The sequence below is a fragment of the Rhopilema esculentum genome, chromosome 14 (genome assembly GCF_057945365.1).
Source record: "Rhopilema esculentum isolate cy_ngs chromosome 14, ASM5794536v1, whole genome shotgun sequence".
Classification (NCBI taxonomy): domain Eukaryota; kingdom Metazoa; phylum Cnidaria; class Scyphozoa; order Rhizostomeae; family Rhizostomatidae; genus Rhopilema; species Rhopilema esculentum.
The window spans coordinates 6293710-6308317 of NC_142828.1; the positions used below are offsets into that span (position 1 = coordinate 6293710).

The following is a 14608-nucleotide window of genomic DNA, read 5'->3' on the forward strand; positions in this document are numbered from 1 at the left end:
TTGTCTCCTACTGACTTTGTTAAAGTTCAAGTTTTGTTTGCATAATGCAATGCAAATACTGTTACAACGCTGTTGCAAAACTATGTTCCTTGTCACCCCCAAATATTTTGCACGACCTTGGAAAACACCTCGATAAATCTGCAGGAAAAATAATTGTAAAACTTGCAAATTTGCAAAACAATACAGCTTTTTTCAAGAAGAATTCGTTAAATTTTTCCGTGCTCCCCCTCCCCTCAACTTTCCAACCTACATCTGAGTCCCCAATAAGTCCTCTTAACGGACCTACATTAAATGTCAATAAATCTGGAAGTAGAGGTCATAATAGGGGGGGGGGGTTGGTAGAAGTTTGCCATTCCCTGAAAGTACGCCGTTCCTGTCATTTTAAGTCAAAATTTCGCGTCCCAAAATTGTCGATAGTTGCTGCTGACAAGAAAATCCAAGATTTGACCTTTTTAAAAGAAGACAGGTAAAAAATTCCGCAAATCAGAAACTTAATAAAATCTTGATAAACATTCCGCATTACTTGTGTCATTTTCGAGGAAAGCCACGTCCTGCAAGAGTGAAGAATTCCGTCTTTCTGTCAAGGAATTGTCAGATTTCCACGATCTGCGACAAATTTACTTAGAATTCAAATATTCCACAAACCCTAATGTCCCTAGGAGCGGTCTGGCCCTGTGTAAAAAAAATTTACAAGCACTGCCCGCGTTGGAGAAAATTTTTCAACTTAATTTCGAAGACTTAATGCCCTAGACTGATTACTTTGCGATTAAAGTCCCAATACTAGCACTCCAAACCACCCAAACCCTGGTTTCCGTAATTTCAGCGACGTTTTTGATCTGACCTGTACTCTGGGTACCAGAGCCATAAAATTTCGAGCGCGTAAACAGAATGCCAAGCAGAGAGGCGGAGGAGCGTACTCTTATCTTCTTATTCCGCTCTTGAATATATGTGGCTCTGGTACCCAGGGTATCTGACTTGGAACTGGCAAAAATTGCTTATTAAAAACATCTATGTTCTGTTTATGAGTTGATATAAGTCACACTTTTAATCCATTTTATGATCATATGAAACAGCAACATCAGATAAAGTGCTCTGGGAACGAAATTCATATATTTGTGTGGTGGCGGCTGAGCGTTGTATTTATTACCATTTAGTACACTGTTATACAGGATATAAAGCTTGTGTTGCAATTATTGGGGAGCGCTCTAATAAGTGGAAATAAGAAAAGAGAAGATAAGGAGTCATCACTACCATCTGGTTACAGCCTCAAACTCAGATGATTCACAGAAGATTCTCGAAGAATAGAGATCTGTATCAGGATTTAGCAATGCTAGAGCCAGGAACATTTGTTGACACAAAGATGAAGCAGGGGAGCAATAAGAACCTTCTTTTCAAGATTTCTCGTTTAGCGAATGTCAGCTTGGAAATGCTCCTGAAAGAACTGCTGGCATTTGCAGTTTATTACCAGCAGCATCTCGTTTAAATAAAAACAACAGTTAGTGCAAATGGAGATCCAGAAAAAAGAAGATGATTTCAAGGAACAAGCTCTTAGAGAGGAAACATACCAGGGCCTCCGACAAAGGGGGGGGGGCCTTTGCCTCCCCCCCCCACTTTTTCGCAAAACAATAAAGTTTTTCAAAATCTTTTGTCATGGGTGTTAAATTTTCCCTTGGCCCCCCACTTTTTAACCTGTGTCGGAGCCCATGCATATGGAGAAGAAAACTGTGACTTCAAAGTGGGGGTTCGCAAAGAGAGAAAGGACCCCAAAGCTGCATCGACACCCTGTTTAAAAAGAGTAGAAGCTTGACAACTGCGCATATCCTCCGCATTCAAATCTTTATTCATACGCTCTTTTTTATTTAAAAAAAACAATTTTATAAGAACACGAGCATCGAAATTGGATAAAAGCTGAGAACAAATTAAAAACAAGCTAAAGCTGAGCTACTGTAAAATGCGATTTTGAACAATATTTTATGCCATAACGAGAATTTTTGGCCATATGTGGGTGCTTTTCGGTGAATATTCAATCTTGTCGTCAAATGAAGGTTATTTAATCACTCACTTTGTTAGCAAATGATGCCTGAAATCCCCCCTAGAGCAAAAAAAGCTAGCAATCGCACTGCTTATATCCTAATAGTCTAAGAACAAATTAAGAACAATCCAGCCTCAGGTTTTTGCAAAAATTGAGAACAGTCAGCCTGAACCTAATTTTACTGGTTCTTAAAATGAGTGAATACAAAATGCACATAGCGGCATACCCTTCCCTCTACAATGCGTATAAATGTGTGATGACACTAGCTGCACCCAAGTTTCCTGTGAAAGATTATTCAACCAGCTAAATATTGTTAAAAAAAGCTACGCTCCACTATCAGTCAGCCAATTGCTTCTGCTATTGATATTTTCATGCAAAGAGAAAACTTTCCACCTGATTACGACCAAGTCATTGACCAATTTGCTGATTTATCTGCACTTTTTCGAAAAGAGTTGAAATTCTGAGAGCTCAAATAAATTTCTATATTGATTCTTAACTCTACAAGAGATTTTTAAACCCTGTTTAAACGAGAGGAAATTTATGAATTCAATTGGGTCCAAATTTCTGAACTAAACTGTTGCTGTCTAGCACATTGTTTTATTACCAATTTTCATTTAATTAACCGTATTTTAAGGCTATATTTATTAGTGGGTGTATTATAATTCTTTCCGCCAGCCCTAAACCGGGCCTTTTGAGTTTGCTAGCCACCATGCGATTTTGATGCCAGACCACTCCTGGATGTCCCCCTCCCTAACTACCTCCCTCCCTCCCTCCCTCCCTCCTTCCCTCCCTCCCTCCCTCCTCGTGATGGCAAGAAGCCTCATCTCTTATAGCCATTGAATTCTTCAATAAAGCTGAAACTCCTAATAAATTTATGATTTCTAGTGGTTTGCTCCTCAAATGTGTCCAAAACACCTACCATTTTGGTGGTGATATGGCACACTGCACAACTATATTCATTCGCTTTTTTCAAAGCTTTGCAAATGAATTTTCTTGTGCGACTTCAGGACTCTAAGCCCCCTAGAGTTAGCAGCAAATTCAAATCATTTTTTTGGTAAGGGATATGCATTTCTTGGGTACCTTTTTCAAGAATAAATTTATTCTTGGGGTATCGAATTTGGTTAAATCAAACATGTTCATAAATTTTGAGATGATTTTTAGCACGATCTTAAATTTTCGATTATCATTTTCAAAAGAAAGGTAATATGTGTTTGCATTTACTTGACTGAGTTGTTAGATTTTAATTGAGTTGCTGTTAGATTTGACTTAAATTAAAATGTTTGATTTTTATATTGCATTTAAATTTTGGGATAGGGCTTTTGGAAAATTTATACCTTTTAGGGTATGTTTTCGCAATTCAAAATGGCGCTACACCGTCCATGGCCTATCGAAGTTACCATTCGGAATATAAGCTCCAAGAGCCCACTCAACGATGTACGGAGATTATACGTAAGAATTCAAGAGAATTTCAACATTAAAAACAACCTAGCCTCAAACTGTCAAAAAACATGGAGCGTCGGTAATCATTATATGGTTCTCATAAACATAGAGTGTAAAGAAACTAGACGATTCAAATCCGAATTTGTCATGACACAAGGATCCTGCATGGGTCCTCTCCTTCAATCTTTCCCTTTAAGCATTTCTTGATTTTTCTTATACGAAAAAGTTTATAGTTGTCGCAGAAATTCTGCTAGAAGTAAAAATTGCCTTCTTAACAATAAGATCACAAAAATGCAAATTAATCGACTAATTGTAAATCCTATAAGTCGATCTATGTACGTAATGTCCGTGAACGAGTCAACTGGAGTTTGAATGCAAAATTACAGCAAAATCAAAATATTAAATCTTTGTTGAAGCGCAATCTGCCGCAGGTGGAGGAAGCGAAAGAGGATGTGGAGTGAAAAGATATGTCGCGATGATGTCACAAGTTCAAAGGCATGGTGGCTCTTTTCGAAAATCTTACTTGTTCACGTCTTTTTACAAGTCTAGAAGGGCATCGGAACAGGGGGTGCAACATTGGCACACGACTGCCCTAGAAACCTCTTTGAAAAAGTGTCCCCTTTTCTACAACATGGTGCTTCTTCTTGATCAACAGGCGTTAAAAATAAAAGCTTTAGAAACTTTACAGAAGATCGTGTAGTTGTATGTGAAAAACTATCAATCATATCTTTGAGAGGGTCAAAGTTCCCTCAGCTAAACCTTATGAAAGAGATCTCAAATTTTCGTTATTATATCATATTTACCAGAATTATTTTCTAGCAATATAAAGCTTTTAGAAGTCTGAAATTTGATCACTAAATAAATGTTTGACATTGTAAACTCAATTTAAATCAAGTTATGTTTTGTTTGAAGTTTCTTTAAAATTTCGTGTGTTGTTTTTCCTCAGGATGCCGGTACTCCAAGAATCGATTTTATACTTTCAGAATTCTAGTGTTAAAAATGTCACAAGGTATTAAATCGTTATTTTAAGAAAAGTAACGAGCATGGAAGATGTTAGCAATACAAAATTTGAATGAAATTTGGTTTTTACTTTTCCAGCCAAACTTGTCCCTATGAAATTGGAAATTTTCCAAAATTGAGAAAGAGTGACTAACATATCGCTACGGGATTGGGCAAGAGAAATTGTTTCCTCTTTCGCTAGGCCCAAAATTTGAGACCAATCTAAAGCACACGCGACGAGCAAGCCACACTAGGACACACCCTGTGTAACAAACCCAACGAGCCTTTTCTTCATGGGGTAACAGGTATATAGGGAAGACAGTGGTGGCGCTAAAGCCCCCCGTTGGAAGGTGCTCAAAAACATTTAATTTCCTGGCAGTTTATACTACTCTAGTGTTCTAAGCTGCTTCAACGATGTTCAACTTACAAGAATAGTAAATTTAATAAATGTATTTCTATATTGGAGAAGAACCAATTTTGCATATATCATCGGAAAAATCACATTGAAACGAACAAAGTCATTGGCTGCCTAGTGTACAGTACTTTAAAATAAGCGATGGACCATTTAAGTTACCACCAGCACTTTAGCCTATGTTAGCAAAACTATTATTGCAATACTGTACAGTTGAAATGGAATTAGTTTGGTTATCTGTAGTCACTAGGAGAAACGATGCTTCCAGGGTCTCCAACGAGTAGTATATTAAAATCCTATGCAAAATCACAAATTTTTAGGCAACGCTATTTTACAATAGAAAATGCCCTTTTACCAGCGTGGAACGCCAATTTTACCTGAAGGGAAAGCCCACGACAAATTTTTTGCTACGTAAAGACGGTTTGAAAAACATAGTAATACATCACAAAAAGTACGCTTCCAAAATAGTACCACTCCCCCAACATTTTCACATCGAATAAAGACGAAATGAAAAATTGCTCCTGCAACGAACTGGGGGGGGGGGGGGGGAGTTTCCCCCCGTCCTTCAGTGGCACCGCTACTGGCCACCATCCTCCCTCGCCAAAAAAACTTGTAGCGTTAACAAGACAGAAAAACCATGGAAGGCGACAAGAAATTGAATAACTACCTACCATTACATTTCTTGTGAATCATTCAGTTTTGAACTTTCAGGTTCGCGCTCTGATTGGCAACCTAGCTCCCCTACCTGGAGGTCAAGCCCCTCCGCCGGAAGGTTTCTGGCGCCACCACTGATGACGTGCTAAAGGAAACATAAGTCTAAATGGGGACCTAAATTTAAGCTTGAAGGGGACGTGGGGAATGTCATATGTCAGTGCCGTCGGAACGAAATTCATATTGGGGGGGCTGCCCATTGTTTTCCTTCTCATTCAGTACACTGTTATAAAGGAAACATACTGCAGTTTGACAATTATTGGGGGCTCCAGCCCCCCAGCCCCCCCCGGTTCCGACGGGCCTGTATGTCGAAAGGGTACTTCCGTTCGGGATATTTCTCACCGGGGACAGTTTTTATCAGGCTTGTTACAAAGGGATGTTCCAAAGTAACAAACATCGTGATTATATAGCGATGAATTCGAATCTTTGCAGTCATATTTGTTGGAAAAACAAATATAAAAAAAACGACTTGAAATGACTGGCATTCTTATAATAAATTAGGGTTATTGGGTTTATTTCAGTTGCATCTGGTTGGGTTTAATTCAGCTTTTAGGGATGGCATATAAAAACATCTTGCAATGAGTCACGCTTCTACTATAAATTAAGCAAAAATTTACGTTATCAACCCAAACTTTTCGAGAGTTCAAGGGGCGCAGTGAGACAAATATTTTTTGGGCACAATCTCTGCACCCTTGATTACCGTCGGTGAAGTGATAATCGTTTTACAAAAGACCTTACTCCTATGTGAAATTCTGTTAAACTTTCATGTTATTCAGAACTCATGCCCATTGCATTTCGTCTTCGAAGTAGCCAGTAGCTAAAGTTTCTTACTTACCAGCGACGATTGACGATGCCTACACTTGCATCCACTGCTCTGAATCAACAATCAACAATCTGAATCTCAAAATTTGGACCAGTCGTTAAAGAAAGTATTCTGATCGATTGACTAGAATTTGTTGGAATGATTTTTGCAAAGCAAGTTCCCTCATGAAACTTCAAAGGACAAAGATACATGGCAGCTGCTAAAACCCCTCGGGATTAACCACGATTCAATTTCAGCCTTCAGGGAGAGGAGTGAAGAAGTGACAAGAATGTACATTCCAACAATCGAATACCTCCAAGAAACGGCACGAATGTTTCAAAACACTTTCTTGAATGGCTTGAACTGTTAAAATTGAAAGCGGGATAAAAAACATTTTAAATTGAAGACAAAGGACTCTGTTTTAAGTAAAACTGAATAGTTTCATGAAAAACAAGGCTGAGTAATGAAACTGGATATAATCAAAGAAAGAAAGTTGACTAAAATAGTATTTTTAAGGCTTTCTTTTTATTAGGAATTAATGATAAACTGAACTTCATCGACAAGACTATTCCTTACAGGTCGAAGTTATGGCAAGACCATTTGTCGAGACATGAATAATCTACCTATTCACGTAACCGATCAGATCCTTACATAATGTGAACACAAAGGTTGTCAAATTAACCTAATGAACAAACGAAGCTTCAAAGTGCCTTCTTTCGCTGACGAAAATCAACGAATGATATTTCAATCCTTTCCCAGCCAACGAAACAATTCAAGAACGTAGTCTAACCTAAAAGCTAATACAGATATTCTGGCATCTCCTTTCCTTACAAAAGGAAGGTTCCTCAATAAACTTATTTTTACAAATGTAACAAAACAGCAAAAATAACATTTGAGGAAGAAGGTCTGATCGTTCAACGTATATGCTTAAGTAATCATAGAAATGCAAGAAAGTAATACAACTGAAGCCGTAGGTCTCATATGTGAAAAAACTGGCAAAGAACTAAAGATGACATTTGCTTCATAACATTTCTTTAAGACAAAGAAATATCTATAATTATACCTGACAAAATTAATAAGTAAAATTACATGTGTTTGTAAATATAGCTTTCTGGTTAGTTTTTGGCTCGAGATTTTGCATGAAAATTTGCAATGGAAGCCAAACATTTCTTAAATCATTTAAAAACTGGGGTGTCATTTTTTTATAAGCTACACGCTATCCGGTTTTGAAACAAGCAGGCCTAGAAGTTAACTCGCAACTCTGCAACATTTCAATGCTTTTCAAGCAATATTCTAGAAACTATAAATTAGAACACCTTACTTGTTGTAACTTCGATTAGTCGACAACAATGTAATAGTGAGGTTATCAAAAACTGATTGAATCAGGTAGCCTTCCTGAGTTAGGTCCTTTAAAAACTGCATTCAACATATGCATAATAATGGTTGAAACAAGTTCACAATCGACGCTGCAAGTATACACGTTCATATTTCAACTGAGGTGAAAACTCCAGCAGGAGCTGCATAACAGTCCTCTTCAAAGGTTTCGATGCAAATAACTACAGTTTCCCATGACTTCTCCGCAGCCTTGATTGAACTTCCAGATTGGAACCATCGAACTAGTTCTTCTCATCTTTACACAGTCGTTTTCTTGCCGTCTGACATTAGAAACTTAAAATTCCAATGTCTTTCTACGTAGAATAGCAAATCTTGCTGCTCTCAATCGCATCATACAAACCCTAATATTTACATAAACTACATCTACCCCCGTTATATCATCACGAATGTGCTCCCTTGCAGCGGGAAGTGAAAGCTCTTCATCTGTCGACTGTGTGAGTAGAAATCTACATTCTAACCAAAGAAATCGCCGGCATTGAACTTTTCCTCGTCATAAATTTCTCCAATGATACAATTTCCACCAAACCATCGACCATTGAAAACTGACTGCGCTTTTTCTGCCTCTAGAAATGAAGAAAGGAAGGATTTTAAATCATCTTCAAAACAGAAAGGCCATAGTACATTCCTGGGCGGCATAGCTGTTTAGTAAACGCATTAACATACGACGAGTAGCTTGCATACAACGCCCGGGACCTCAACACATCCCCCTTGAAATTTCGGGCATATATTTCAATAGTTAGAATATCAAAATGAAAAACCATCAACACCCATGGATAAACATACTATACTTTAACGTAACGGCTTTGTAAATGAAAGGTAACCTATGCTTCGAGCGTGATTCTTCACCCAGGTGTTATCCTTTAAAAACCTTCTTCACCAGAAACGTAGGCATAATATTTATAAGTCCATGGACAAAGCCGCTTTTCTCATTTAAATTTGATTACATTTGATCTCATTCGACGTACGGCACATGTAGATAGTGCTTTTTTGATTAAGATGTACTTCACAAACTACAAATACATAGAGCTTTGTTTTTGTGAGGGTCAATGCATTCAACACTCTCGCGCTTACAAAAAAATTTCATTTGAAGAACATCTGCGTGTTTGCAGGGGGAAAACTTTCCAGCAACCAACACTTTTTTACGAATTTTACGAATATGAATTTATACCTTCAGGCTCATTGAACTCGACGAAAACTTTGACCACTACCGCAGCATCTTCCTCTTCTCCTTGCTTTTCTTGATAAATAATGACTCGATTGACTTCGCCGAACTTTCGACATTCATCGGTCACTTCCATCTCGAGGTCGTCATCAATGTCCTCCACAGAAACCATGTTTCGTAACACCAATACTTTGGACTAAGAAAAAATGGTTTGTATCTTAAAATTGACACTTCGACCTTAATATAAGTAGCAACGACGAGGAGAGGTGCGGAATGGGGGTACTTTAAGTCATAAATCGTTTGGTTTGGATTCTAAATAAGCTTCAATGCGGCAAAATACTCATAAATGCTTGGGCAAAATATGTGCAATACAGGCCTTAAAAATGTAAGTCAGCTTACAAGAGGTGTAGCTTGAACCAGCCTCTAAGCTGAGAGGAAAGGAAATAAAGCAATTTTGACTTCCTTTTGAAGCCTATCACCATACCGTCTCTTCATTATGAAATCGAGCAAGTAGAGTAATGACAGTAGAAGTCTACTTATTTGCATCTAGCATGGTACACACCCTACTCTGACGTGATAGCTTTTGCATCATGATATATCTCGCTTCTTTGCCGGAAATTTTCATATCTTCTTCCCGACTTAAATTCTGCTCACTGGCTTTTGCGCTTACATCGTCGCCCAACATTTCTATCTTCGCCTTTACATCAGCGTGCTTAGAAGCTTGTGCAACTAAAGATGCTGTCATATCACCACTTCCGTGACCGTTCTTAGAACTGTTACTCTTCTGTGAAGTCTTCTGGGAACTAGTCGGTGGGCTTTGAGCCACTGCTTGTGGCTGTGCAGTCATTTGTGCTTCTGACACAGGAGCTATGCCTAAAGTAGTGTATAATAAAAACAAAGTTAAAAGTAAAGTGGAGTCACAACCTTGTGGAGTCCACCATATTCCAAAAAGCATCCTTCATTCTTCCTGAAAATACTGTTGAGCTTTGAAAGCTCTCAGCACAAACAATACAAGTGAGATTTTGGTATGGTGTTTTCATTTCGCTTTTTTTAACGCAGCCTTTCTGAAAGACGCCAATCTAATATAAACAACCAATGCTGACATCAATTAAGTAATGTTCTACTTCGTTTACCTTCTTACTTTGAGTTGATACAAAATTTTTGAAATATAGAAAAAAATTGACTGCTTATTCGAACCCTTTTACATCTTCATTCGTAAAAGTCTTCCACCCCGCAGTTTCATAATTACAACAATAACAGTCGGAATTCAATGAACACATGGAAACAGAAATGGAAATCGGAAATGGTGAATGAGATGTATATCCAGAGGGGCATTGCCCAAGAAAGAGATGACGTCTAGGAATATGACCGGGCAACTAACAAAGAAGATAAAACAGAATGCATCGTTGGGGTCGCACGGAGAAGCATTCTTAAAAGGTAATTTGGTAAGAAAACTATTTTCAAAGGGAGAATGGTGAATTAAAGATATCAGGAGATAATTTTCTTCATGGGATTCTTTAAGTTATCCACGATCTCAACATTTCATTATCAATTACTCGCAGTTTCAAAACATGATTAGCTATATTCTCTACATTGATATGGAAGTCAATAAAGATACTTTTCAACACAATTTCACCATAATTTCTCAATTCCATACTCTCAGTGCCAGTTGACAAAACTTTCTGAACAGGATAGCAAACTTCAATGCAATCCTTAAGTTTCATAAAACCTGAAAGCTTTTTTTCAATATGCATTTGATAGGCCAATACTTGAACACGAAAAGTGATATGAAGCAAAGAAACAAGGTTAATACCAACTATGATAAACAGTTTTTATGTATAAACAGCTACTTACCAGCCCCCAAAAAGGCAGTGATGTTCGTGGATACTGCTGTTGTTATCGATCCTAGTGGGGAACCAACACCGAGAGACGAGGCTGGGATTGCCATGGGAACACCTGCGACCGAGGTGATGACCGTAGGGCCTGTTGGAACGACGGGTACTAGGGAAGCAAAAAAAACGAATTATTCCAGTACAGTAAAATTCAACAAGAAATCAACACAAACATAAATATCAACGAATTAATACCAACATCAAAACAACATAGAGATTTAAAACATTTTTTTTAATTGTAGTAACAAAAATATTGTTTTTTAAAATAAAAGAGATTCGTTACAACCGCCTTCGCTTGTGTAGCTAAACTGTAACAACTTGAAAGATTAAATTACCAAAGGATAACAAAACGAAAAATTTGTGAAATCACGGGTTTCAAGTTATCTAAAAAATCCGGAACAATGCTATTGCAAGAAAAACAACTGTACATTCAAGGTAAAGTTGTTTAATCCAAGCTTACCTCCTAAGGCAGCGGCTTCTTGTGCCTGAATTTTCGCTGACACAGCCGCTGCTGCCAAAGCTGCAGCAGTAGGTAGTGGACCAGTTGTTGCTGCATTTGCTGGCGGCGTTATTGCCTGAAAATAGTAAAGAGCGATGATAGCCTTTAAAAGCTAGCTGTCTCTAGCAAAACGTTTATTTAGATACTCTAATATACATCTGAACGTGAAAGAGCTACATTGCAAAACAAAAATGTAACAAACGAATTAACTGAATCAAGATGATAAAAAGTCAGAATAATTTACAAAAGAAACAAAGACACTTCGCAGAAACTTGTTTACAAGCTCTGTTTGATATGAAAAAGAACTGCAAAACTACACAGCTGATAAAATTAAAAATGGAAAGGTTTTATAAACTCCCGTTAGTTTGTTGTTTGATACCCGTCATGAACAGTTATGAGCAATCACGATAACCAGCTCTATCATTTACTAACAACTACGCTAGTTCAAGACAACACAAAGAGATATGCGAAAATGGTTTATACCATAAGCAAAAAAGCTCACCCTTCCTACTCTTAGGTACTGCCCACCAAGATCAAAAAGATTCATCGAGGCAATGGCATCTGTTGCTGATTGGTGGGTTTCGTATTCGACAAAACCGTACCCTTTATGCTTACCAGTTACGTTATCTGGGGTTAGGCTGCAGTCCTTTACCCTTCCAAATGCTTCAAATACACTGAAAATATTAAACAATCATCACCTTATTAGAATTAAAGCTGACATTATACAAACTACAGCTTTGTACTGATACTCATAACAAAGGAATATTTAATTTTTTTTAGTTGGTGCGAGCTCATAAGAAATTCCATTACCTACAAAAACATTGTCATGTATATAACATATGTATACTTTTTGACAGTTGCCGTATGATCACATTAAGTGTTAAACTCTGATTTGCAACTTAGAACCGTCCGATTTTATAATCATAGCGTGCTCAGCCTCGCCTATAGAGCACTCAGAATTTTCCTAAACTTATACTTTAAGCGCATATTTTGCAGGAAATGTATGGGTGGCATTTAGAAGGAGTAAAGCCGCCATGAAAAAAGTAAACCCAATAAAGGATACTTCCAAGCAACAGATAAAGCTCTATACGAGTAACTTACAGACAACGAGCACTATCATGTTTGGGACCCTCCTATTGTTATTAAACCGAGGCAATAGACTGAATTAACAACGATACGTTTCTAAGCAACTGGGCTTGTCGATTCCTTACAGTCAGCCATTGTATGCAAAGGTTTATTATTCAACTACAGCTTAGGTGATGCAAGCAGTATTTGCAACTACAGCAATATTATTTAATAAACCTTACAGTGGCTGTAGGACACAAAAAAAAATCAAATAAGGGATGACTTTTGCATATGATTGTAAACCAATACCATTATATTGTTGCAGCGATCACTTGGTGAGAATAGCTAATAAATTAAGATACCTTTTAATATCATTTTCAGTAAGGTCTGGGTGAATCGATGACACATATATCCGAGCATACTGGCGTGCTTCTTCAAGAATCTGTTCAATCCAGGGAGCAGCCTGAGGCACATTACTTGGTCGGCCAACCTTCAACAGAATGAATGTATACAAAATATTCCAAAAGGCCATTCGTCTACTGAACTGTTTACATTGTTTGTAGGTTAAATTCATACTTGAGTTGAACAAAGAACCTTTATTTAGTATTCAAGAGAAAATACGACAAAGTCGATTAATTTGCCTAAATATTTATTGTTAAGTGAAAAGAAACAAACGTAAATAAAAACAAGAAAACACAAAATAAAAAAAAGGACCCCGCCGTCTTATTAAGAACAAAACATTTACACTGATCTTCTTTGAATATGTCTTACTTACTTTGAATATGTAACGAGAAAAAATATCGGAACCAAATTTTTGTTCCCGCGTTATTTATTTCCACACACCTACACGTATATTTCAAAACAAAATTTGGCTTCTTCTGCATTTAATCAATAGATTGAAGCTATCGGCCACACAATCTCAATGGTCTTTTAACCTCTTGATTTGTTATCTAGTTAAATAGGAGCAAATCTTGTAAAATTCTGTTCTCGCATACCACCAAAGGTATTCCCAGGATATGGTGGTTTCTTATCAAGACTCACTTGCATTTAATCAATTAGTGTCAGTTCACCATTTGTTATTCTTTTGAAGAAATGCCACAAAGACGCGTTTAAATCAAAATTATATCAGCAGCACTTGGCTTTTTGCTTTGAAATCAAAACAAGAAGACGATTACACTCAAAAACATTTTGTCGACTGAAACAAGATTATTTATTCAATTCGCAAAGCCAATGAACAGCTTAGGCCAACATATTTAGACTCTGTTAACAAAACGATAAAAACCCTGATAACAAAACGGCAGAGCAACATACTTTGGCATTCCTGCCACCCAAAAGAGCTCCATTCATTTGTTCCAACGCCAGCTGTGCAGCCTCCGGTAATTCGTATTCGACGAAAGCAAATCCCTGTAGAAAGAAAGGGAAATTCTGTGATAAATGCAAATAGCAGTTTGCTATAGGGAAACAAATTTGTACCTACAGTGAAACATCCATTAACGGACACTGCTCTACAACGGACACCTATACAACGGACACCTATACAACGGACAATCACACTGGTCAGAACAATTTCCGTTATATGGAGGATCTACAGTATATCTTTTAAGAGCAACATTCGGTCAGTTTAAGAGCAAGTTTAATTTAACAATGATAGACAGTGCTTTTGAAGAAAGAAGGTGAAATTGGCTTCCTTCCTAGTATAATTTCAAAACCTGTCGAAGAAGTGCATGATCTTAATGCTAACTTTTGAAAATGTATTACTGTAATAAATATAGTTAGATACTGTATTAAGTTATTGCTCTTTAAAAACCGGACAAATTGTCAATTAAATTTTTTAAAAAGCGAAATTTTGAACAGAAATTCATAAAAGAATTAAAAATATGAAAAAGGTAACAAAGCAAAAGCTTAAAAAAGCTTTGTGTCCTGCATTTCATTTCAGTAATTATATTTCATAAAAGCCATTTACACCAATTCACTTACATTATTTGAGAGTACAACTTTGTTTAGGGTATCACGGTTGATTAGAAAAACTGGATTTTCAAATTGTGCTGAGAGTTACGCCAGGTGATGCTGATAAAAAACTATTTAGCGCCAAGATTGCAAGCATTAGAGCCTATAGGAAAGGGGGTGCATTCATGCTTTCTAGTAAGATGTTTGGTTGAACAGGAAAGAGATTAAGAGACGTTGTAAGATGTAAACAAA

At 37.2% G+C, this 14608-nt stretch overlaps 1 protein-coding gene across 1 annotated transcript in view; it reads right to left on the reverse strand.

The window, feature by feature from the left end:
- Positions 1-7125: 7125 nt before the first annotated feature.
- LOC135696547 (poly(U)-binding-splicing factor PUF60) overlaps positions 7126-14608 on the reverse strand; it is a 76607-nt gene continuing 69124 nt past the window's right edge. Inside the window, exons 11-18 of the mRNA XM_065215973.2 lie at positions 13721-13813; positions 12772-12899; positions 11847-12018; positions 11306-11420; positions 10808-10954; positions 9516-9826; positions 8960-9149; positions 7126-8354 (exon numbers count right to left, since the gene is read on the reverse strand). Coding sequence (XP_065072045.1) covers positions 8245-8354; positions 8960-9149; positions 9516-9826; positions 10808-10954; positions 11306-11420; positions 11847-12018; positions 12772-12899; positions 13721-13813 — 1266 coding nt within the window. The 3' untranslated portion in view covers positions 7126-8244. The remainder of the gene's footprint in view (positions 8355-8959; positions 9150-9515; positions 9827-10807; positions 10955-11305; positions 11421-11846; positions 12019-12771; positions 12900-13720; positions 13814-14608) is intronic.